A 25883-nucleotide genomic window follows, 5' to 3' on the forward strand; every position below is an offset into this window, starting at 1 on the left:
GCATATATCTACTCGTGTTCCGGCTCGTATTTCTTGTGGATATATACCAACTAGAGTAATTGTTGGATCATAAGATATTTCTATTTCCAACTTTTTGAGGAAGCACTATACCGTTTTCCAGAGTGGTTGCACCATTTTATATTCCCACAAGCAAGGTAGGAGGGTCCCAAGTCTCTCTACAGCCTCACCAGCATTTATTGTCTACTTTTTTGAACTTTGCTGGTGTGAGATGATATCTCATTGTTATTTTGATTTGCATCTCGCTAGTGGCTAATGATCGTAAACATCTCTTCATACATTTGTTGGATGCCTCAATCTCCTCCTTGGTGAAGTGTCTTTTCATGTCCTGTGCCCATTTTTTAATTGGGTTATTTGTCTTTTACTTGTAGAGGTGTTGTACTTTCCTATAGATTTTAGAAATTAATCCCTTGTCTGGTTATGTCGTTGCAAAAGATGTTTTCCCATTCTGTGGGCTCCCTTTTTACTCTTTAGGTGAAATTTTTTGATACATAAGTTTCAAGGCTATAAATCTTTGTAGGGCAGAAAGCCTTAATCTTTCTCCTGCTGAACAGCTGGTAGTTTCAAACTGCTGACCTTGAGGTTATCAGCCTGACTCGTAACCACTATGCTACCAGAGTGCCTTTCTAATTTTCAGTATGGTCCCAATCACTGATTTTGTCTTCTTTTGTTTGTGCAATTTTCACAATGTTTGATAGTCTATGTATGCCCTGTATTAGAGTCCTTAAATTTATCCCTATATTTTCATCAATGACCTTTATAATTCTGGGATTCCCATTTAGTTCTTTAATCCGTGTTGAGTTGCTTTTTGTACGTGGTGTGAGATAAAAGTATTGCTTCATTCTTTTGCATATTGATTTTTAGTTCTATCAGCACCATCTGTTGAAGAGACTATCTCCTCCCCATTCAATATACTTTGGCCCTTTGTCAAAGATCCGTTAGCTCTATGTGGATGAGTTAATTTCTGGATTCTGAATTCTGTTTCACTGATCTAGGTATCTTTCAAAATCCCTTTAACTTTTTTTTTTTTTAAGTATTTATTGTGAGCTGAATGATAGTTTACATGGGAGAATATCAGCTTTATACCATTGTTTCACTGCAATGATTACAATCTCCTCTGTGCATCATCATTCAACAGTATTTGCTTCCATCATTCTCTTTTTTTTGGGGGGCAGGGTGCAGTAGATTTACACAAAAACACTAGGAATATGTTATGATTTAAACAACCAAAGGGCACATTCTGCAAGCCTGCCTTCTGGCCGCCAGCAGTCAATCCTTCTCTTTCCATGAGTCTAGAATCCTCATCTCTGCTTCTATCTCTGGTGTCACTGCTTCTCTGGATAGGGTCCTGCAGTCCGCTTGTGCTCTTCTCCCTTGATGGTTGGTCCTAGGGTCCTTTGTTTCTGGACTGTAAGATTAACTACTTCCCTGTACAAAACTTTTACCTTTACAGTTGTGACAGTCGCTATTAGTCATAATACCAATTACTACTGAATCGTAAGAATCTTATCGCCCTTCTCTTTTCACCAGCCCCATCTAGACAAGATGAAAACTATTCATTGGGGGCTCTACCTCCCCCTGCACACTCTTAAACTAAACTCCCTCTTGAAAACTTGTAAGCCAGTCACCTTCATTCCTTTGTAGCCCCTCCCATTTTAGGTAGCCAATGTCTAAGTTGCCCCTCTCTATCAACCCTGTGTACAGAGGGGATAGGATTGATCTTGGATGTAAAGATTTCTTCCCTCTAAGTTGGTATTTTGAGCTACTACATCCACAAGTATAGGTCAAGTTAATCAAACTGTAGCAATTTACACTTGTTTCCTTTATCAAAAATTGTTTTTTTTTAATCTTTCTCTAATCGAGTTCTGATTATCAAGCCATCGAGGCTTGGTCAAATGGCCATTGTTGCTGCCACTGTGTCAATGTATCTTATTGTTGGTCTTCCTTTTTTTTTTTCTCACGGATCCTCCACTTTTCCAAGCATGATGTCTTTCTCCAGGGACTGGTTCCTCCTGATGTGTCCAAAGTAGATATGAAGTCTTGCCATCCTCATTTCTAGGGAGCCTTCTGGCTGTACTTCATTCAAGACAGATTTGTTAGTTCTTCTGGCAGTCCATGGTACTTTCCATATTCTTCTCCAGCACTATAACTAAAAAGCATCAACTCTTCTATGGTCTTTCTTATTCACTGTCCAGCTTTCACATGCATATGAGGTGATTGAAAAGACCATGGCTTAGGTCAGGTGTGCCTTAGTCCTCAAAGTGACACCTTTGCTCTTAAACACTTTGAAGATATTTGCCTAATACATCTTTTGATTTCTTGACTGCTGCTTCCATAAGTGTTGCTTGTGATTCCAAGTAAATTGCAATCTCTGATAACTTCAATCTTACCTTGATTTATCATGCTGTCATTTATTGGTCCAGTTGTGAGGACTTTTGTTTTCTTTACATTGACAAGCAATCTGTATTTAAGGCTGTCATCTTTGACCTTAATCAGTAGGTATTTTAAGTCCTCTTCACTTCCAGCAAGCAAGGTTTTGTCATATGCATATCACAGGTTGTTAATGAGACCATCTCCAAACCTCATGCCGTATTCTTCATCATATAATCCAACTTCCGAGATTATTTGCTCAGACTAAGTATGATGAAAGAATACAGCCCTGGTGTATACCTTTCCAGATTTTACACCATTCAGTATTCCCTTCTGTTTGAACAATTGCTTCTTGGTCTATATGTTTATAGAGAAGATCATCAGTTTTACTTTCAACATATCATACACTTTGTTTCATCTCAGTGATTACAATCCCCTCTGTGCAACACAACAGTTATCCCGCTTCCTTCCCATAGTTCCTATGTCCACTGCATGCTTTCTCAACTTTTCCTTTGGTAAATGTTGCACTTTTTGATCTTGGAATGGTTAAGCATTCCATTGTGAGAATACCTTACTAGTGTTGTTGTCTCCCCCCCGCCACCATGTCTTCCATCGTCTTCTGATGTTTCCAGAACCATTCAATATTGTCCATAATTATTGTTGTTATATGTCATCAAGTTGGTCCCGATTCATAGCGACTCTGTATGGGCTTTGTGATGCTGTAAATCTTCACAGGAACAGAGAGCCTCATTTTCTTCTGTGGAGCAGCTGGTAGATTTGAACTACTGACCATGGGTTGTTCATAGAATCATTCAGTATTACAACTTGAAGCTTGAATTTTTTCATCATTTCTTTCAGCTTTTGAAACCCTAAGTGTGTTCTTCCTTTCAGTTTTCAAACTCCAAGTCTTAGCACATTTCATTATAATATGTCTTCCTTTGAAAATTTGAGTTCAACTGTTTTACTTCATCATTGCTTCCATTTGCGTTAGTTTCTCTATGCCAGAACATGTTTTTTTCTGACATCCACTTTGATCATTTTCTTTTCTTAAATCCGAAGAGCCAGTTTTTAAAAAATTTCTAAAGCTTTGCCATAAATTTCTACTGGGTGCTAATGGTCACCTACCACACACACACCAGGCTATCTGAGTATCCAGAAAACAGAGTCAGGCCATCAGCAGACGAGGCCAGAAACGTTCAATTTCTGCTTCAGTTCATCTATGATGATCTGCCCTCCAAGTCTCAGATCTTGATGCTGAGGTCCATGGCAGCAGAGAGCCAGTAGCGGTTGGACCTGAAGCATTGGGCACTGATGATGTCTCCACCATCTAGAGCATAGAGGTGCTTGCCTTTGTTGAGGTCTCAGAGCATGGGGCCATCCTTACCTTCAGAAGTACAGAGGGAAACATCTGGAGAGACAGTCACAGTGTTCAGATACCCTGTGTGGCTGATGTGGTTGGCTTTCAGCTTGTAGTTAGCCAGCTTCCATACTTTGACAGACTTGTCTCACAGGAGACAACGATGGGGTTGTTGCTGTTGGGTGAAAAGCAGACACAAGACACCCACTTTGAGTGGCTCTCATCCTGGACAATGTACTTGCAGACACCCAGAGTATATTCCACAGCCTCATGGTTTTATCTTGGGAGCCAGAGACAATTTGCTGGTTGCCAGAGGACAGTGCCACACTCAGCACATCCTTGGTAGGGACAACAAATTGGTGTTAGGTGGTGCCCGTTGTGAGATCCCTGAGGCACAGCATTCCATCCCAGGATCCTGAAAAGGCAAACTGGCCATCAGAGGAGATGACCACATCACTAACAAAGTAAAAGTGACCACTCAAGAGTATGTTGGGGTATGCCATAGTTGGTCTCATTCCTGGTCAGCTTCCACATGAAGATGGTCTTATCTCACAAGGTAGACGATATTATGGCTGGAAACTGTGGAGTGGCAGCAACCTGGGTCACCCAGTCATTGTGACCCTTGAAGGTAACATTTGCTCAGTCATGATGGCAAGTGTGGGGGTCACCGCAGTGACGAGGATATCACTGGGTAGCTAAGAGACACCAGCAACACCCTTTCCTATATTTTTAATAACCTTTTGCTTTCTCATGTATAATGTTATTGATTCCATTCTTCAACTCTTCTGCTCTTTGGTCATTAGTGACAAATGCATCAAATCTGTTCTTGAGACGGTCTCTAAATTCAGGTAGGATACACTCAATGTCATATTTTGCTCTTATGGAGCTGTTTTAATTCTTTAGTGTCAACCTGAACTTGTATATGAGCAATTTACAGTGTGTTCCACAGTCAGTCCCTGGCCTTGATTTGCTGATGATACTGAGCTTCTTCATTGTCTCTTTACAAAGATGTAGTCAGTTTGCTTCCTGTGTATTCCATCTGGTGAAGTCCCGGTATATAGTAGTAGCCTTTTATGTTGTTGAAGAAAGGTATTTTCAATGAATTAATTAAGTCATTGGTTTTGAAAAATTCTATCATGTGATCTCTAGCATTGTTTCTATCACTAAGGCCATATTTTTCAACTATAGATCCTTCCTCTCCATTCCAATCACCAGTAATTTTCAATGCATTTTGACTACGTGTTTGATCAGTTTCAGACTGAAGAAGTTGGTTGTTCTTGTTGTTATATGTCATCCAGTCAGTTCAGCAACCTATTTACAGCAACCTTGTATAGGATTTCCAAGGAGTGGCTGGTGGGTTTGAACTACCTACCTTGTGGTTAGCAGTCCTGGTTTATCTTACTGCGATACTTCCTCACTGGCTTTCAGTGTGGCTATTACATAAATTTGAGTAACAGTGGCATTAACTTGTCTTCCTTGTAAGCATATGGATATTAGCCGATTAACAATAAGAGCTTGAAATGTATTTTATTATTATTTTTTACAATTTATGTGATGCCATTCTTCTTCAATTTGTTATCCCGGCATAATAAACCAGAGCTGTCTGATTCTCAAAAGGGTCAATACCAGTCCATTTTAGCTCATTAATGTCCAGGATATCTATCTTTATGTGTTCCATATCATTTTTGACAACTTCCAATTTTCTTAGATTAATGGATGTTTGCAGCTGTTTCTTCTCATTTTGAGTTGTGCTTCATCAGCAAATGAAGGTCTGGAAGGCTTAAATCCATCCATGTCATTAAGGTCAACTCTACTTTCAACCTGAGGGGCTCACTTTCTGGCACTGTAGCTGACAGTGTTGCTGCTATACATAAGTTTTTAAGTGGCTAACTCTTTAGAAGTGGTCTACCTCTCCTTCTTCCTAGTCTTTTTTATTCTGGAAGTTCTGCTGCAATCTGTTCAACATGGACATTTAAAACACCACTGGCAGAGCTTCCTGTATCATAGCAACACACAAGCGACCACAATAAAACAAACGGAAAGACCAGTGGTGGTTTATCCTTGGTAACCAGAGATTGTTTCTTTTTGCATGAAAACTTTTTACTGAGTTTTTAAACAAGAGTGGTCTTAATAGTGTGATAATGTCAACACTATCCAAAATGATCTAGATATACATAATTTTTGTTCACTAATTTTATATGGAATGGATATCCTTGTTAGTAAAGCATTATTAAAGAAAAAAAGAACACTTCTTGATATGAAAATCTAGTATACAGACACCCACAGTAGTCAAAACAGCCTGGTACTGGTATAACAAAACACACAGATTAATGGAACAGGATTGAGCATTTAGAAATAAATCCATTCACGTACAGTGAGCTGATTTTTGACAAATGGGGTAGAGATAGTCTCTTCACTAATGGTGCTGACAAAACTGGAAATCCATTTACAGAAAAATGAAACAAGACCCACATCTCACATGATATGCAAAAAAACCCCAACATGGATTAAAGACCTAAACGTAAAGCCTAGAACTATAAAGATCATCAATGAAAACATAGGGACAAACTTAGGAGGTCTGATACATTGCACAAATTCACAATCAAACATAACTGAACATACACAAAATATATGACTGGGACCACCAAAAATTAGACACGTATGTGTATCAAAAGATTTCACCAAAATAGTAAAAAGTCTGCAGACCAGAAACATTTTTTTGCAATGACATATCAGACAAGGGACTAATCTCTAAAATTTATAGAAAACTTCAACACCTCTACAGAAAAAAAGACAATCCAATTAAAAAATGGGCAGAGGACATAAACAGACACTTACACCACAGAAGACAGACATTCAAGAGGCCAACTGGCCAACAAACATGTGAAGACATTTCATGATCGTTAGTCACTGTTGTTGTGTGCTGTTGTATTGCTTTCAAGTCTGTTCTGACTCATAGCAACCCTGCATAGGGCTTCTGAGGAAACTGTTAAGTTTGAACCACTGAGCTGCATGTTAGCAGTCCATTGTTTATCCTACAGCATCACACCAGGACTCCATTAACCATTTGTTGTTGTTAAGTGCTGTTGAGTTGGTTCTAACACATAGCGATCTTGTATAGGGTTTCTGAGGAGCAGCTGATAGATTTGAACTGCGGACCTTGTGGTTTGCAGTCCAATGCTGATCCTACAGCACCACACCATTAGCCTTTAGAGAGATGAACAAACAGGTATCATCTCACACCAGCAGTGTGCTGTTGAGGGTATGGAGGAACTGGGACCCTCCTCATACTGGCTGGTAAGACTATAAAATGGTGCAACCACTGTAGAGAATGGTATGGTGCTTCCTCAAAAAGTTGGAACTAGAAATATTGTATGACCCAACAATCCTTCTACTTGGTACACAGCCTTAAGAAATAAGAACTGTGACACGAGTAGAAATGTGTACACCCATGCTCAACTCAGCACTATTCACAACAGCAAACAGATGGACACAGCTTACATGCCTATCAATGGAAGAATGGTTAACAACGGTTGGTACATACACACAATGGAATACTATGCAATGTTGAAGAGTAACGATGACTCTGCAAAATACCCCATAACATGAATGAACCTGGAGGACTTTACGCAAATAGTCAATCAAAAAAGAAAAACACTGTATGAGACCACTAGTGTAAAAACTCCAGAAAATGTTTTCATGGTTTTCCTTTCTTAATTTTCATTACTTAGGTTGAGATGAGCTGTACTTTTAATAGCTCAGATTTTTATTGTTGGGTGCGGGGAGATGGGAAGCATCAGAATCCACACTAATTTGAGTTCCAGAAGGGGCTCAGGTAGGTCATAAGGCTAGCATTTTGCATTTGAGTTGCCATGTATGTCTGCTCATCTTGCTCCTCATAGCTGGGTGGGTGAAACCGTCTAAGGAAAAACTGAAGGGCTATAAATAAAACTGTGGAAGGTGACTTGTATTATGCTATAGGGAACATCAAGAAGCATGTGCCAAGGACCTAAGCAGGGCAAGGCATACAGGAGATGATGTGGGGAGAATGCTTACGTGCTAAGACATTGCATCTTCATTGTCCTTTATGAATTTGATGAAGGGTAACAGACATATCCCTTCTGGTGCATTTACAAATAAAAACCAGGATACAAATTCAACATTATCTCTCTCTCTGCTCTAAGCAGAAGTTGTTAAGAGTCACTGAGTGGATTTCAACTCAGCATCACCTTTGAGAGCAGAACTATCCTATGGTTTTCTTAGTGGTAGTCTTTACGTAAGCAGATTGCCAGGTCTGTGTCTTACAGAGCTATTGGGTGGCTGGGTTAGAACCATCATCCTTTCAGTTAGCTGTCCAGAACTTCACCATTGTGACCCAGAGCTCCTTTTAAGGGGAAAGGAGTTCTTAAACTGTCATCAAAACTAACCTAAACTAACCTAGATGGGGATTTAGAACAGATACTAAAAGCCAAGGATATAATTAGCCTGGTAGGGCTACAAACTGAGCAGAGACCAGAGAAACCCAGAATGCTAAAGCCGTCCATGTGAGAAAACGGTCCACCATGAGAAAGAACACACTACACATTATATATACATTGTTGTTGCAAGTGCTGTCCAGTCAGTTCCAACTCATAGAGACCTAGTATATAAGCTTTCTGAGAAGTAGCTGGTGGGTTTAAACTGTCGGCTTTGTGGTCCAAAACCACCTTGCGGTCCAGTGTTTATCCTACAGTATCATACCAGGACTCCATATGTATACACACACACACACACATATATATATATATATATAATGTTGTTGTTCTTATGTGCCATGGAGTCGGTTCCGACTCATAGCGACCCTGGTACAGGGTTTCCGAGAGCAGAAAGCCTCATCTTTCTCCTGCGGGACCGCTGGTAGTTTCGAACTGCTGACCCTGAGGTTCGCAGCCCTATTCGTAACCATTACACTACCAGAGCTCATATATATATATATATACACACATATCATGTCATCAAATTCTTACACATCCCTAGAAACAAGGGCTCTAGACTAATAGTAAAGTTTGAATTCTGGCTGTGAAATTAGCTAGCTGTCATTCTTTGTGTTTCTTGTTACTGTTAAGTGTCATTCAGTCACAGCTCCAACTCACAGAGACCTTGTATAGGGTTTCTGAGGAGTGGCTGATGGCTTTGAATTGCCAACTTTGAGGGTTAGTAGTTGATTTTTTTATGTTGCTCTAATTCTGTGAGCTTATTTCCTCTTCTGTAAAAGAAGAGTTCTGCTGCATACCTCTAAGTTTGTTGTGAGGGTTTATGAATCTAACATCAGTGATAGCAAATGTTATTTTTGATGTTATAAAAAGTTTCAAATGCCCTCCTGGCTGGTCCTGAGAGAATGACTTCTACGTGTACTGTTGTATTGTGTCAGTTGTCCAGTTGATTCTGACTCTCAGTGCCTCTACAGGAGCGAGTAGCAGAGACCATAGGGTTTCCTAGTCTGTAATGTCTACAGGACCTGGTACCTGGTGGGGTCAAACCTGTGATCTTTTGGTTTGCACCTGAATGTTCAACCATTGTGCCACCAGAGTTCCTTGTATTAGCCAACTGCTATTTTCTCTTTCAGAGTAATTATCAACTTCTGAAAGAATGAGATTAAGAAATCATTACATATGTTAGTTAGTTAACATGATAAATATTTAGTAATATAAATTCAAATTCTAAGGATTAAAACCAAAAAAAATCAGGAATACTCATACATTGTTAGCAAGGAAAAAAAAAAAAACAGATTTGGGAACTTTTTATAATGCAGACTACTGGGGCAGTCATAATGAAGTAAATAGTTTTTATAACTCTCGAACTGCTAGAAGCATTTACCACAGAGGTACTGAAGCCTAGTATGAGCAATAATATCATCATTTTCTCTTTTCCAAGTAACTGGTGTGTCACTGCAGGATAAACCGTGTAAACCTACCAGTCAATCCTCAGAAACCCCATACAGGGTGGCTAAGAATGGAATCCTGTTCGATGGCACTTAATAGCAAAAATCCTATTTAAAATGAAAAACTCCAACCAGACTGAAAAGGGGAAGGGAACCAATGCAGACTTATCGTCCCACTATGTGAAATGTGGATGGTGTGGTTTGTGTAAAAATGCTTAAAATGGCAAAAAAGAAAAAAGAAAATATAAGTCACTTGAAAGTCATATGAACAAATATTCTAGTGCCTTTTATGACAGAAATTGAGTCCCATTCCTTGTAAAAAACAAAAACAAAAAAACCCAATGAATTCAATTTGTTGGTAGTTTAAGGAGAGTAAATATCAAAAATAATTTGTCAGCTCCTCTTTTCTTCTATAGATGTAGCCATAAAATATTATGAGGCATTTGTTCTATTGGCTTACATTATGTTTCAGATAAGTCCAGCTACCTGCAATGCCTAACATGCATATATGTATAGTTCTGTCTCTTTAATTGTAATTTTCTTAAAGGAAAAATGGGATTTTTTTCCCCATGAAATATTTGAAGTTCCTTCATATATATTTAACTGACAAATTCCCACACACAAGCAAAGAAAGAAGGGAACTAGTATTTACTGAATACATACTATGTGCAACACAGTTCGATGCTTTAAAAGCACAACCTCACAATCATGTCATCCAAAAAATTCAAAATATACAGGCTTGGAGAGGTTAACAATTTAGTCTCTAGTTAGACACAAAAGAGCAAGATTTTCAAACCTGGAGGTAACTGACTGAAACCAATGCTATAACCAGTTCCAAAATTGCTTAGGGGTCCCCACTGGTTAGTGTGCCTGATGACATGTTTCTTTGAGGTATCTAAAGAATGACTCTCAGAGAAAAAAAAAAAATTCTTTCAAGTGCTGGGTTCCTACTACAAACTCTAGAAATTAGGGAAAAAAATTGTCCCTACTAGTCATTTCTGGATAGCTACATGAAACAAGTCAGTTTATAAATGTGGTGTTTCAAAAAGTATATAATACACCTATTAATGTTACAAGTACAGTGAGCTACAGGTTTATGTTATGCTGTATTAGAGAAAAAGATTGGCCATATACATACCACATTAGGATTAAATGGTGGTGGAATCTTCTTTTGTACAAGGTCAGTCCAGCTGAGTGATTCAAAAAAAGGATGATTCTGAATTTCAACCTAGAATATTAAAGAAATATTTTTACTGATTCTGAAGAAAATTTTAAAGATGCCAAACCACTGACTACCATTTTGCTCCTCACTGAGTCTTTTTAGATACATGCTCATGCCATTCATGTGGTAAAACAGTGTAGCAGAAAGACTGACCCAACATAAAAGAACTCTCTACTTCACCTTGCTATCTTCTTCCCAGTCATAGCTTCCATGTAGGTAAAATGTAGTTAACATTTCTACACTAGATAAAAGGGTAGTTTTGAGGAGGAGCAGAAAATTCAAGTGCTGCAAAAAGCACTGTATATGTACAAAGAATTATTATTACCTAAATAGGTGATGTAAAGAAGAAATCAAGACATCAGAGTTTTAGAGTGGCATGGAGGTGAAACCAGTGTGAAATTTCACTAACAAGAAAATTTCCTACTCCAGTTGATACTATGACTATGCTAAGTTGGTACAGTATTACTCCCAGCTTTTTTTCCTGCAAGGTGCCATACAAGTGTAAAAAACAGGATCCAACCTAGGGGGGGTGGGCTAAATAACACTTTTTATACAAAGTGATGTTTGATCAGAGATCTGAAGAAAATGTAATCAAAGTTTATAATATCACAGCTATTAATGTTACAAGTACAACAGTATAAGGTAGAGAATATTCTAGGTGGAATATAAAGGCTTGGAGATGGCAAAGAGGTTAAAGATGTTAGATTGGTCAAAAAAGCGAGAATCCAATATGATTGCAGTAAAACGAAGCATCAGGATTGTCACATAGGTGAAGTTAAAGGTGCACATGGGCCATGTCATATAGGGATGTCACAACTACATCATCATTTTTTAATATATTTTGGCTTAATGGGTAAATGGACTGGGGAGTCAAGACTGGATAAAGGAAAAATATCTGTGGTTACACAAAACATGACAGTGCTCAGAAAACCTAAGTAACAGTGTGGTTAGTGATATGTGTCTGGTTATGGGAAAGATTTAATAGGCAAATGCAACAGGACCCAGATATTGGCTAAATATAGAAATTTTGTTGTGTTAAGTGCTGTAGTGTTGGTTCCAACTCATAGCGACCCCTATATAGGGTTTCCAAGGAATAACTGGTGTGAACCACCAACTTTGTGGTTCAAAACATCCTTGCAGTTAAGCGCATTATCCTGCAGCGCCAGATCAGGACTCCTCAAATATACAGGTAAGAGATTAAAAGCCAAGCATGGTTTTTCAATTTCTGATATGAGCAATCAGATGGACACTGGTGACATTTAATTAGGAAGGGAACATGGGGAGAAGATAGGAGTTCAATTTTAAACTTGTGGCATTTGAGTTTCTCTCAAAAAATCCAGTGGTTATGCTCAACAGATGGTTAAGTCTAAGAACAAAACATCAGAATTCAGAAGAGGTGTCAGGTTGTGTGAGAATTGGTAACACGCATGTAATGTAACTAAAGTCATGGTACTATTTGAGATTGCCCAGGAAGAGAGAACAGCAGAAGACAAGAAGGTCTTAGCATGACCTCAAGAAACTACAAAATTTACTGGACAGGTTGAAGAAGAAAAGCCTACCACGGAGATTATGGAGGAGGGCTCAGGAACATAGACAGAAAAGTGTCGGATGAGTGTGTACTCCTGCTTAAACCTAGGGAAGTAGGAAAGAGTAAGTTTACATGCTGCTGAGAGCTCCAGTGAAGGAACAGAAGCACCCAGCAATTCTAGACGTTATTCTATGGTAGAGACAGAAATGAGATTGGGGAAAAGACTGGGGAAGGCAGATGAGTAAAGAAAACTTGCAACAAGGTTAGCCAGGGAGCAAAGAAGCTTGCAGGACAGATAATAAGGGTTCAGGGTTTTTTGGTTTGCTTTAAGATAAAGGTGATTATTGATTGTAAGGAAGCAGAAAAACAGAAAAGTAGTTGTCTGTACAGAAAGAATTATTCATAAGGTTTCTTGCAAGGGGATGGGATCGAGTGCCTAGGTAGAAACTGACTTTTTCCACTAGAGGGAAACGTTAGGTGTAGATATATGTAATTCTGCAAATATGATAGTAAGAAACTGAGTTATAGTTCCCCTTTATTTTTACAAAATAGGCATCTGCTAAAAGTGAGGAAGAAGAAAAGGAATCGAAGTTTGGAAAGAAGGTTTAAAATAGCTGTTGGAGGGAGCAGGAGAGTTAGCTGATCAAAGAAACACAAACACACAAGAGCTTGTTGTTAGGTGGCACTGAGGCAGTTCTGACTCACAGTGACCCTTCGTATGACAGAAAGAAACACTGCTTGGTCCTGTGCCACTCAACCGTTGTTGTTTGAACCCATTATTGCAGTTACTATGTTAATCCATCATGCTGAGGGTCTTCCTCTACTTTACCAAGCATTTCCTTCTTCAGGGATTGGTCCCTTCTGATAGCATGTCCACTGGATGTGAAATGAAGTCTTGTAATCCTTACTTCCAAGGCGCATTCTGGCTGTACTTCTTCCAAGACAGATTTGTTCATTCTTCTGGAAGTCTTTATCAACATCATAACTCATAACTCAAATGCATACATTATAACTGAAAACAGCATGGCATGAGTCAGGTACACCTTAGTCCTCAAAATGACATCTTTGTTCTTGAGACATCCTGTCTACAGGTCTGTCCAGTAAAATACATTGTAGGTTCAAGTAAAATGAAATCTTTGACAACTTCGAACTTTTCTCTGTTAACCATGATGTTGGTTAAGTTGTGAGGATTTTTGTTTTCTTTACCTTGAGCTGAACTCCTTACTGTGTAGTCTTTGGCCTTCATCAGTAAGTGTTTCAAGTCCTCTTCACTCTTAGCAAGTAAGGTTGAGTTATCTGCATATCACAGGTTGTTAATGAGTCTTCCTTTAACGCTGATGCCCCATGTTCTTTACACAGGCCAACTTTTTGGATGGATTTGCTCAGCATATACATTCAACAAGTATGGTGAAAAGATACAAAGCTGATGCACAACAATTCATGATTTTAAACCATGCAGTATCCCCTTGCTCTGTTCACATGATTGCTTTTTGGTTGATGTACTGCTTCTGCATGAGTATAATTAAGTGTTCTGGAATTCCCATTCTTCATAATGGGGCCCTTAATTTGCTTAGAAACTACGATTTTATAGAGGCTTCATTATGTCCAGTTGTGTAACTTTCTTCAGAGGAACCCTAGTGGGGCATGGCTAAAGTGCTTGACTGTAACAAAAGATCGGAGATTTGAACTTACCAGCTATTTCATGGAAGCAAGATGTGGCAGCCTGCTTTGGTAAAGATTTACAGCTTGGAAACCCTATGGGGAAGCTCTACTGTTCTACAGGGTCACTATGAGTCAGAATTCACTAGATAGCAGTGGGGTGGGTTTGGTTCCAGGAGGTAAAAGATAATTGGGTTCACCCCACCCAGGGTTGTGATTTCTGCCACTGGTCCAAAGGGGCAAGGAGGTAAGGAATCAGCAAGACTGAAGGAAACAGTTGACTATGGAATCTAAGCTACACAGCAAGCAGCTGGCAGAGCTACCAGCTCAGCTGAGGCTGGGGAGAGGTAGGGGTATTAGAGGCAGTATTAGAAAACCTCAGCAGTCACAGATCACATTCAAGACTGATTAAACAGCCTCTAGGAATTTCTGAGGAAGAAAATGATGAGTTCAAGTACCTCAACTATCTGTGAATACTGTAATTAACCCAAGACTGCTAACTATAAAAGCACTTGAATTACCCTGATTTCAAACAAAGCTGCAGATTCCATAATCTCAAGGAGGTGTCACCAAATTCTCATCACAGTGTGATTATAACTCTAGCTCAAAGCAAGAGTTATTAATCTAGTCAAATAAAATGAAGTAAAAATTTGTGCTATAAGGGAAAAAGGTGGGGGGGAATACTATGATACTATAAATGAAAATTTAAAAATGCAAATGCTTTAAACATTCTTATATCGATATAAATATTGGTGACAACTGTCGAGACATGCATGCTTCCTTCTCATGGTACTATTCTTGGATAGCTGCAGTTATCACATTAAACAACACACAAACTAAGGACTCATCTCCCACTTAAAATAAGCTAAAATAAAGTCAGTACTGGGAAAGATGCTACATACAAAGTCTTCTTTGGCACCGAGTCGATTTTGCCTGTCTTTTTCTAGGAGTTCCTCCAGAATGGACCAGGCTGTGAGACTCACTCCAGGTCTCAAATTGAGGGGCTTGTGAAGAATATTGTCATACATTTCAGCAACATCTCGGCAATAAAAAGGCGGCTAAGGATTTGAAAAAAAAAAAAAAAAAAATTATCAAAATAAATTAAGTGGTAACCAAATTTTAGTAAAAATTGGGGTTAAAATAGTAGGGTCTGGCCTCCATCTTCAGTTGGCAGTCTAAACAATTGCAGATGCCTTTTAAGCACGTGGACATTTGCAATGTGATCTCCTGGTAACAGAAACTCCAGGGCCCAGCACACCACAGAGCTTAATGCACATTCACAGGATAAATTAGGGGTGTTTCAGTTGTTCATTAGCACCTTCTGGGCAAGTGTTAAGATTGTATAAAACAGTATCTGCCTTAGAGAAAATATCTGCCTTAGAGAAAACAACAAGTAACCTCCTCATTGTTATTGTTATTAAGTGTTGTAGAGTCCGCCGGGCTCATAGTAACCCGGTATAGGGTGTTCAAGGAATGACTGGTAGGTTTGAACCCATGACCTTTGAGTTAGAAGTCTACTGCTTACCCCACAGTGCCACACCAGGGCTCCTAACCTCCTGACAAGCACAGTGATAAAATTACTGGAAACAGAAACTCAATATACAGACTAACACTAAGTCATTTCTTACAGGGTTTGGAATAAACTAATTAGAATGGTGAGCCGAAGACCAGGCGTTCACTATGTAAGTACTTCTGATAGTGATAACATTCGGGTGACAGTTTACGCTGGGGAGAGACAGGGTCAACATGTGAATCAGCTAGTTAATCATCTAGTTTTAAAGTAAAGGGATTTTACAATTTCGTCATTAAAAAAATTTTTTTTTCTTTTTGAGTGTTTTTGTTAACCCTGTATGGGGTTTCTGAGGAATGGCTGTTAGGTCTGAGTCACCAACTTTGCAGGTCCAAAGTGGGGGGATGGGTGACTTTTTCAATCTAACTATACTGGAAATTAGTTAATAAAAATTGTTGTTAAGTGCCATCGAGTCGGTTCCGATCTACAGCAAACCAGAATAGGGTTTTCTAGGAGTGGCTGGTGAGCTTGCACTGCTGACCTTGTGATTCAAACCAACTTTGCAGTCAGCACATTAACCCACAGCGCCACACCAGGACTCCTAATAAAGCATAAGTATCATTAATACAGCATATGTTTAAAATATTTCTTTTAAAATCAACTATATTTTATATTATTGTCATTGTTATAGTACTGTGCAGTTGGTTCTGACTTACAGCAACCCTGTATGGGGTTTTCAAGGAGCAGGTGGCAGGTTTAACAGTCCAGGTCTTATATACTACAGTGTCACATCAGGACTCCACACATTTTTGAACTTTTAAAATGGAGTGCATTTTATACATTAACACTTTCAAAGTCCTCAAAAGAAATTCCAAGGCTGTTGAAATATAAAGAAGGTAAATATCCAGCATTGGAGAACCTGGGTCTTTTAACAAGGGGATTGTAATCAACGATAAAGACATATAAATGCTGTTTGCTTTTATAGGACTCTATCAATAAAATTAGCAGCATGAAACAAATGCCCCAGAATATACCTCCTGTGCAGAATTCCATTTCATGCTCTAAGAAAAAGCAAGTACGAAATGCAAAAACCCAGCTCAGGTCTCAGTTGAGGGCAGCATTTAGCATTAGTATGGCGATGGCAGGAGCAGCACTGGGTCATAGTAGAGGGTGCCCAGCGTGTGCTATTCAACAATTAAGGGATCATGAAGGGAGTCTAAAATCGTTTGGTTTTGGTTGGAGCATTTACTCAAGGTAGGGAAAACAATTCATGTTCATGAGGTTGTTAAGTGCTGTTGAGTTCTAACTCATAGTGACCCTATATAGGATTTCTGAGGAGCAGCTGGTGGGCTTGAACTGCCAACCTGTGGTTAGCAGTCCAGTGCTTATCCTACAGTGCCACACCAGGACCCCCTTAATATGAAGAGACTTCAAAAAGTATGGGGAAAAATGGAATTAAATGATACCGGATTTTTTCCCTCATACTTTTGAAACTCCCTCATGTGAATGGGGGAAATTAATTCTGCATTTTCATGAAATCCTCAAGACATGTGTTTATTAGAAAGAGATTATGGAGTCCTGGTGTGGAGGTTAATGGGCTGGACTGCAAGGCAGGTTTGAAGTGCAAAGTTGGTGGTTCAAGCTCACCACTCGCTCCCTGGAAACCCTATACAGGGTCGTATGAGTCGGAACCGATGACACAGCATTTCACAACAGCAACAAGTAGTGAAAAAGGTGAGAATCAAGGTATTAATTAAATCCTACAAAAATAAATTATAAGGCAAACACAAAGTTTTTCCTTTCATCTTTTTGAAATTAAGCAGGAATGGTAGGCAAAATGAAAGTGGTGGCACTGTGGGTTAATATGCTGGACTGCAGAGTTGATTTGAACCACAAGGCTGGTGGTTCAAGCTCACCCGCTGCTTCTCGGAAACCTTGTACAAGGTTGCTATGGGTCGGAATCGACAGCATTCAACATAAACTCACTGTCCCTAAGCTTGCCAACAAACCCTTCAAGTTGCTGCTGTTAATTTGACCCTATAGGTATACAGATAGTTCTTTAAAAGACCACAAAGGTTAAGGCAAAATTACTTTAGTAATTAAGGGAAGTGGGTAATTTTAAGGTTACAAGAAGGAGACAATTTCTAAAAATGGCAGTGCGATGTGGACACCTGGAAAAGTTATTAATATGACATAAATAATTGTATCAATTAAAAAACACTAGTAAACAAATAAAATGCTCTAATTTTTGGCCCTGTGGGTTAATTCAACTGGACTGCAAAGTCAGTTTGAACCGCTCCTCGGAAACACTATAGAGTGTCATTATGGGTCGGAACTGACTTGAAGGCACTTAACAGCAACAACAAATTTTGTGCATATCTCTAATGTGTTTTTGATTTTTGATTCCTATAGCCAGGTTACTGTTTTGCTACTAGTGTTTTCTATGTGTCCACAAGATTATCAGAAACAAACAAAAAAACCCCTCTAATTTATTACAATATACTAAAATAGTCATGAAAGAATAAAAATACATACCAATCCATACAGCATCTCATACAGGACAGCACCGAGACACCACCAATCTACAGTATTGTCGTAAGGCTGTTTCCTGATTACTTCAGGTGCAAGGTACTACGTAAAAGATGGAAATAGTAGAGGATTTCAAACAACAATTCAGAAGTTTATCACATTTTAGGTTTTACTATCATACTGAAAACCTAGCATAGTTTAGGGGGTTGAGGGGTGTTCTCATTCTATCCCAGTGTTTCTAAGGCAGATCAAAATCAACTTGGATTTGTTTTCATTTAAAAAAACAACAAACATTCTAGCACCTTCTCAGAAATTGTGATACAGAAGAGAGAGCAAGTGTAGAATTTTTCATACTAAGTGGATAAAATACATGTTTTAGAAGGAAAATCTTTCACAAGATTAACACATCAGTTTTTCCTTGAAGTGTTGTTAATGTGTCAAATTTAATCCTTTTTATTCTCTTTTTAACGAAAGAAAAAAATTTCATTCTTATTTGAAAATTACAATAGCAATTCCGTTATTTAGAAGTTAAGTAAATTGATTATTTACATTTAAATGTGAAAAAACAAATTTTCCCATTAACAATTTATACACATTCTGTTTTGTGACAGTTTCCATTCCCTCAATATAACAGAAAGCTTCCTGCTTCCATCTGGGGTTACACGGTTCTACTTGTCCTTTCTTGTGCCTTTCTGCCTTCTGAGCTTTGTTTTTAGGCAAACGCTGCCCTTGTGATCTTACAAGGTTGATGATTCTGAGGAACCTGTTCCTCCTGAGTGACACTATTCACTTTATAGACCTGTCTATTCGGGTACAGTGATCCCAGCAGGTGAGTTCAGTTCTAGGTATGAAAAGAACTGAAGAGCCACAGTTTCTATTAGACCAGTAAGTCTGGCCTATTTCTGATTTTGAATTTCATTCTACATTTTTCTCCTATTCTGTCCAGGGCCTTCTATGGTCCCGAACAGAGTGGTCAGTAGTGGTAGTTGGCAATCATCTGTGGTTTGAGTGGGTCATTAGTCCTCTGAACTGACTGACTGTTCCCTTGAGTCTTTGAATTTCTTTACTTTTCTTTCCCCTGGACAGGGAGAGAGACCAATAGTTGCATCTTAGATGGTCACTCACTAGCTTTTAAGACCCCCGTTCGCTATTCACCATAGTAGGATGTAGAACACTGTCTTTGTGAACAGTGACATGTCTTTTGACTTAACTGTCACCAAAGAATGTGGTCCTAAGCTCCTAAGACCAGTGACTCATTCCAAGATGTTTGGTTGGTTATAGCTAAGAATTGTGTCCCCTTCGCTCTACTACATCCATGTAAATAAACACTTCATATATAGAGAGAAACAGCCTCTGCCAACTCTATGCCAACCCTGTATTTGCTGATGGGTGTAGTCCTGTTTGCCTACTCATACTTGTTCAGCTTGCATGTCTGTCTATGCAACAGTCAGAAAAAATTTTAGACATATCATAATTTTATATATACTAGATGGTGGATTTGAATTTTAGAGTCTCAAATACCTATTTCTTCTTTCCACACCAAGTACATGTACAAAATATATTTCATCTTGTACTTTTTAAAATATGTTCCAATGACCAAATAAAAGTTTTTAAGTGCAAAAATTTCCTGTTTTCTTTTTAAAAACTATAGGACTTAAAGAACTAAAGATTTTATAAACTAAGAAATCAACATACCTTCACAAAAATACTTCATATAATATATAAACCAAATGGATGACTACAAATACATGTAAAAGCTTAGGTATCTTAGATGTTAAAGGAAGCACATTTCAAAGTAAATAATTATTACCTATAGACACTTTTGTTAAGTTTCTGACCTTGAATATAAGACTTATGTGAGCCATTTTATCATACTTTTTCTTTTTTACATAATTTATTTCTGTTGTTGAGAATACAGGCTGCAGAAGGGTCTATATGTTCAATTCAGGAACACCGATTATATCTGAGTTGCGCAAGTATTCTAAGTCTCCTTTTTTTAAGTTGTTTCATCCCATTAACACACTCGCTATAGAGTCCTGGTGTGGCACTGTAGGATAAGCACTGGACCATAGGTTGGTTTGAACCACAAGGTCCTTCAAACCTAGCAGCTGCTCCTCGGAAACCCTATACAGGGACGCTATGAGTTGGAACCAACTTGTCAGCACTTAACAACAACACACTCACTGCCTTTAAGCTTCCTACCTAATCTTTCTGAGCTGCTGTTATCAATTTAATCCCATAAAAGTAGTTCTTAAAAGAGCACAAGGCTCAAGGCAGACCTACTTTACTAGTGACGCCAAAACTACTGTTGGGTTTTAAGAAGACTTCAGGAGGATTTGAAATTCTGCTCTATATCTTCTCCCAAATTTGATCAAGACTCTTCTGCAGAACCTTTGATCAAAATGTTCAGCAATGGTAGCTGGGTTAGTATATTTTTTCAACACTGTATCTGGAGTTACTCCACAGTAATGATGAAATATTTACCTGACACCTAAGAGCATTATAAACAGATTAAAATCAGGCAAGCTAAGGTACACTAAATTTTTGTGTGTATGTGTGTGTGAAGTGAGAAAAAATAACAAGCCTTTTACATAAATTGCACAGATTATCATGGTTTTCACTAACAGACTCATTTTTGCTAGGTAGCATGATTAAGGACTGGGGTGTTTCAGTTAATAAATCCTAATACACAATTTTTTTTTTTTCACATCCATTGCTTCATTTCAACGACATTGAAAATTAGGGAAACGTAATAAAAACCAATATAGACACCACCTAGGTATTGTTGTTGTTAAGCGCAGTCTAATCAATTCCGACTCATAGTGACTCTGTATAGGGTTTCTGAATAGTGGCTGGTGAATTTGAACCGCTGACCTTGCAGTTCAAAGCAATGTTGAGGTCCAGTGCTTTAAGTCCAGAGTGCCACACCAGGACTCTCTACCTAGGCGTAGGCAGTGTTAACAGTTGATGCTTTAAAATAATAGCTTTATACTGAGATATCTACCTATCATACCACTCACCCACAATCAACTTCTGAGCATTTTTTATTGCTGATTCAGGATTCTTAAAAAGGATCAACATAAAAACCAAGCAAGCATAATTTATCTTTGTTGGCTTATTCAATATTATCTTCTGTTATCTCTAAATGACATTTAAAAATGCCAACCACCAATAAAGTCTTAATGTTCAGTAGAGATATTTATCAATAAAGTCTAAGTGACTGGAAGTTAAATGACAGCTTTCATTCTATTGTCATACTTCATACTTTTGATTATGCAACTTGTGGTTCATATGAGGGGGCTTCAGAAAGTTTGTGGAAATGGAATGAAAAAACAGTGAAATTTTTCCATGAACTTTCTAAAGTCTCATATTTGCATTTTATACGAGCTTTATAGATGACAAATAAAACACATTTCTTACCTCTGGTGTCCCACAAAATGTGGTGGTGGTATCAGAAATAGCAATTCCTTCTTTACAAAGTCCAAAATCAGTTAAGACAACATGTCCCTGACAAACACAGAGGCAGAAAGATAAAACAATGCACAGATATAATTAACAACAAATCAACAATTAAAAAACAACCTTCTAATGTGAAATAATTATAAACTTAAAAGAAATCGCAGAAACAGTACAGAGCCACGTGAACCCAGCAATGATGATACTAACAACAACTGCAGCGCAGCACCAAAGCCGGTCTACTTGATGCTGCGTTGTTTCCTGGCCTTCCAAACGCACTTGAGTGTCACTATCTTTACAGGTATGCGTGTGTGTGTGTGTGTGTGTGAGTGCTGTGCAATTATATCCCACCTATCGATCCTGATCCTTGTAAACACCACCAACAAAGGAGTTCCCTTGTGCCACCCCTTTCTTCGTGAACTCCCCAGACTCCCTGGTTGTGGTGCTCTGGCAGCCACTCAACTGTTTTTGAGCTCTACACCTCTTGTCATTTTCAGAATGCTATATAAGTGAAATTGTGCTGTCGGTAAGCTTTTCCCACTAATCATACAAACAACAAAAATTGAGGAGTAGTTCATTTGTAAAAGATAATACTTACTACTGAATCCAAAAGAATATTTTCTGGTTTCAAGTCTCTATAAAGTTAAAGGAAAAGAAAACCCAAACTGAGTATTAATGGGTATAAAACATTAAAAATAAACTGTTACAAGTAATATTCGAACCATTACCTGTACACTATTTTGATAGAGTGCAAATAACCCAATGCACTGGCGATTTCAGCAGCATAAAACCTAGCTCTGTGCTCAGGAAAGGACCGTTCTCTTTGTAAGTGAAAAAACAGCTGTAAAATTGAAGAAAATGAATGCTCAGATTCATAAAATAACATCAACACATTCTGTAAGTATTAAAACATAAACTTCTAGGGGACATGGAGAGAGGAAGCAGTTGAGGACTCCAGATTCATGGGAAGAGAGGGACAAAGAGCTGGTGGCCGGGAGGCAGACTTGCAGAATGTGCCCTTTGGTGGTGTTAATTATTGTTATATATGCCTGAGTTGTTCTTTTTTTTTTTTTTAAAGCTAAAGTGAATAGAGAGAAATACTGTTAACTGATGCTACATGGAGGGGCTTATAATTATTAAATGAAACAAGGTGTATGATTTGTTGAATGTAAAACTGATGGTCTGTCCTGTTGTAAACTTTTACTAAATCCACAATAAAAAATCTTTAAAAAAAACAACAACCCATAAACTTCTATTAGTCTTAACGTGAAATAAAAATGTTCCAGAGCAGAACTGCAACTCTCCCTTGTCTCTGTGTTTCCCTCCAGTAATCCTCTTTTCACCCAAGGTTTACTCTTTAAGCCTCACACCTCCCATTATGTTCTCAAGCCTCAATTTAACAGTAACCTTACCTCTCCAAGGTACAGCTCCAGTGGAAATTATCTATGATGACTAACAATTCTGGTTTTGTCATGTAATTATCACACAGACCTTTTCTGACTGTTGTTTAATTAAAAAACTATTCAAAGATTGAAAATTTGTGGATGGTAGACCAAATAAAACCCACAGACATAATTTGCTTATGCCAAATGCTGTTTTTAGAAGTTTAAATTAGTTGGTGACATTTAAAAACTGGGGACTATATACTATTCTTTTTGTTTTTTCCCGGGGGGCGGGGGAGAAGAAGAAGTTTTTCAGCATTGGTACCTACATTCCAATGTGGTAGCAACTGGCTGGGGCAATTTCTTTTTAAAAGAAATTCTGGACAGGCCTAGAACTGAACTCACCCTCATGGCTCAATTCCCAGTTAAACAATGGACTGATTTATAAGGGAAATAATAACAGAAGGGAGGTAAGCATTCCTTAGAATAATCAATCACCTGAGGTCAAAAAGGGCTGTATTTGCCCAAGGACAAAGCTCAGAAGGTAGTAAGGTTTAGGAGAGGAGGAGTAATAGAAATAGTAGACACAGGGAAGAAGCGGGATAAAGGACGTTCCATTTCAGGGACTGAAATGAAGGGCATGAAACAAAATGTGTATGAATTGTTAAAAGAAAAACCAATTTTCTCTATAAACTTTCACCCAGTTCATAATAAAAAAAATTTAAAAAGTGTGAAAGAATTGCTGGCTGTGTTTAAGGCAGAGCTTCCCTGAGTCTTTTACATGCTGAAGCATTGTGAATCACCAAGCTTGGAATACATGGAGCATTTTCCAAACTCATTTCAGCCCAGAACCCTTTATTATAGGAGCATCTCATCCAACCGATACTGATAGTTCACACCTTTTAGGAAAGGACAAGCTGAAGTAATATTTATGTGCAACTGCTGAAGCAAAAGTATCTAAATTAAAATTGATAATTGATTTTAATATTTCAGTTTATTATTCTTGCCGGTAGCATAGTGGTTATGAGTCAGGCTGCTAACTAACCTCAAGGTCAGCAGTTTAAAACTACCAGTAACTCCACAGGAGAAAGACGAGGCTTTCTGATCCTGTAAAGATTTACAGCCTCGGAAACCCTATGCAGGGTCATTATGTGTCGAAACCAACCCCATGGCACACCACCACCATACAGCTTAGCGACAAAACTATGAAGTCTACAGCTTCATAGTAAGGTTCTCTCATAAACCTTCCTAACTACACCTTAACTCGCTTAAGAGCCCGTTGTACTTCCCTGCATCTTGCATGTACTGAGTACCCTGACTACTCAAAAAATACCTGTTGAAACATTAGTCTCCCTGACCCTGAGACCGAAGAACTAGATGGTGCCTGGCTACCACCACTACCTACTGCTCTGAAAGGGACCACACTAGAAGGTCCTGGATAGAGCGGGAGAAAATGTGGAACAAAATCCAAAATCATAAGAACACCAGGCTTACTGGTCAGATAGAGACTAGTGAAATCCCCAAGACTATGGCCCTTAATCACCTTTAACTTTGGAAATGAACTCACCCTCATGGCTTAATTTTCAGCCAATCAATAGGCCTATAAAGGGAACTCTAACACTAGGAAGGTATGTACACCTTAGATTAATCAACCATTTGAGATTGTAAGGGTTAGGAAAGAAGACTGGAAAAACTGAAAACACGAGGAAATGGGATAAGGGATGTTACATGATGGGGACTGCAATCAATGACTTGAAACAACATGTGTATGAATTGTTGAATGGAAAACTGATCTGTCACCAAATTCATAATAAAAAATAAAAAAAAACTAGAATATTTATAAGAACTCCAGCTACAAATTATATTTCCTAGACATCAATATTATAAAATTAATTATAAAGCTCACCTCCCCTCCATTGATAAAATCCAGGACAAAGTAAAGCTTTTCAGTTGTTTGGAAAGAATAATGCAATCCAACCAAAAATGGATGTTTCACATTTTTCAAAAGAACATTACGTTCGGCCATAATATGTTTTTGCTGGAAAAAAGGAAAAGGATAAACTCATACATCAGAAAACAAATTCTATTGAGAATATAAGCTAAGGAAAACAAAAGCTATCTTATTTTACCTCTTTTCTGTTGAGAACAATTTTTTTCTGTAACACTTTGACAGCATAAAATTTCCCATCCAGTTTCCGTTTTGCAAGAAGAACCTGTTAGATTGTGTATATGTGTATGCGATTAGACATTTCATTATTATGGATAGAAATAAATTCACTTGTAAATAAATGAGTACATAAAAATATTTTGTAAAAACAAAAGTTCACATTTTTTTTGCTTTGGAAAAAGCAACTTTCTACAATCCCACTGTCTCTTAGCTACTTTAATAAAACAAGAGTGTTGATCATTTGACTAACCAGGCACTATGTCTTTGCCACCTAACGTATTTGAGATTTTCCGTACACTAAAGGACATTATCTATACATACTGCTTGAGAACTTAGGTGTGTGTGGGTGGGTGCAGGTAAGTTTGGGGGAGGATATATGTGTTTGTGTGTGTGAGAGAGAGAACAAACTCTGAGTCCTGAAGAATGCCCTTTGAAATACCGAGCCTATAAACATCACGGCTTTATGAATAAAGAAGCAGTAGTGATTTTTAGGTGATCAAAATGCATCTTCTAATATTTAGATTTCTCTTACAGATTCTGAACTCAATTAGAGTATGTGCAAGATAAAGAAGCACCATGTGTGGCTGAGTTTCTATAATGGGTTGAGTTGCATGCATGTAGACCCTTTTAAGAATGTAAATGTAAAAGTAACTTCAGTAAAGAGGGTGAAGGAAAAGCAGCAGACCTATATGTTGTTGTTAGGTGCCTTTGAGTTGGTACAAATCATAGCGACCTTATGCACAACGGAACAAAACACTGCCCAGT

At 38.2% G+C, this 25883-nt stretch overlaps 1 protein-coding gene and 1 pseudogene across 1 annotated transcript in view; both read right to left on the bottom strand.

Moving 5' to 3' along the window:
• The window catches only part of SGK3 (serum/glucocorticoid regulated kinase family, member 3), a 114930-nt gene that overhangs the window by 34393 nt on the left and 54654 nt on the right, over window positions 1-25883 (bottom strand). The window contains exons 8-15 of the mRNA XM_006860039.1: window positions 25081-25164; window positions 24858-24989; window positions 22298-22410; window positions 22168-22204; window positions 21534-21620; window positions 18120-18215; window positions 14977-15132; window positions 10804-10893 (exon numbers count right to left, since the gene is read on the bottom strand). Of these exons, the coding sequence (XP_006860101.1) occupies window positions 10804-10893; window positions 14977-15132; window positions 18120-18215; window positions 21534-21620; window positions 22168-22204; window positions 22298-22410; window positions 24858-24989; window positions 25081-25164 (795 nt within the window). The remainder of the gene's footprint in view (window positions 1-10803; window positions 10894-14976; window positions 15133-18119; window positions 18216-21533; window positions 21621-22167; window positions 22205-22297; window positions 22411-24857; window positions 24990-25080; window positions 25165-25883) is intronic.
• Window positions 3489-8080, bottom strand: LOC102818223 (annotated as a pseudogene).

The sequence above is a fragment of the Chrysochloris asiatica genome, unplaced genomic scaffold (genome assembly GCF_000296735.1).
Source record: "Chrysochloris asiatica unplaced genomic scaffold, ChrAsi1.0 scaffold00036, whole genome shotgun sequence".
In the NCBI taxonomy this organism is placed as follows: domain Eukaryota; kingdom Metazoa; phylum Chordata; class Mammalia; order Afrosoricida; family Chrysochloridae; genus Chrysochloris; species Chrysochloris asiatica.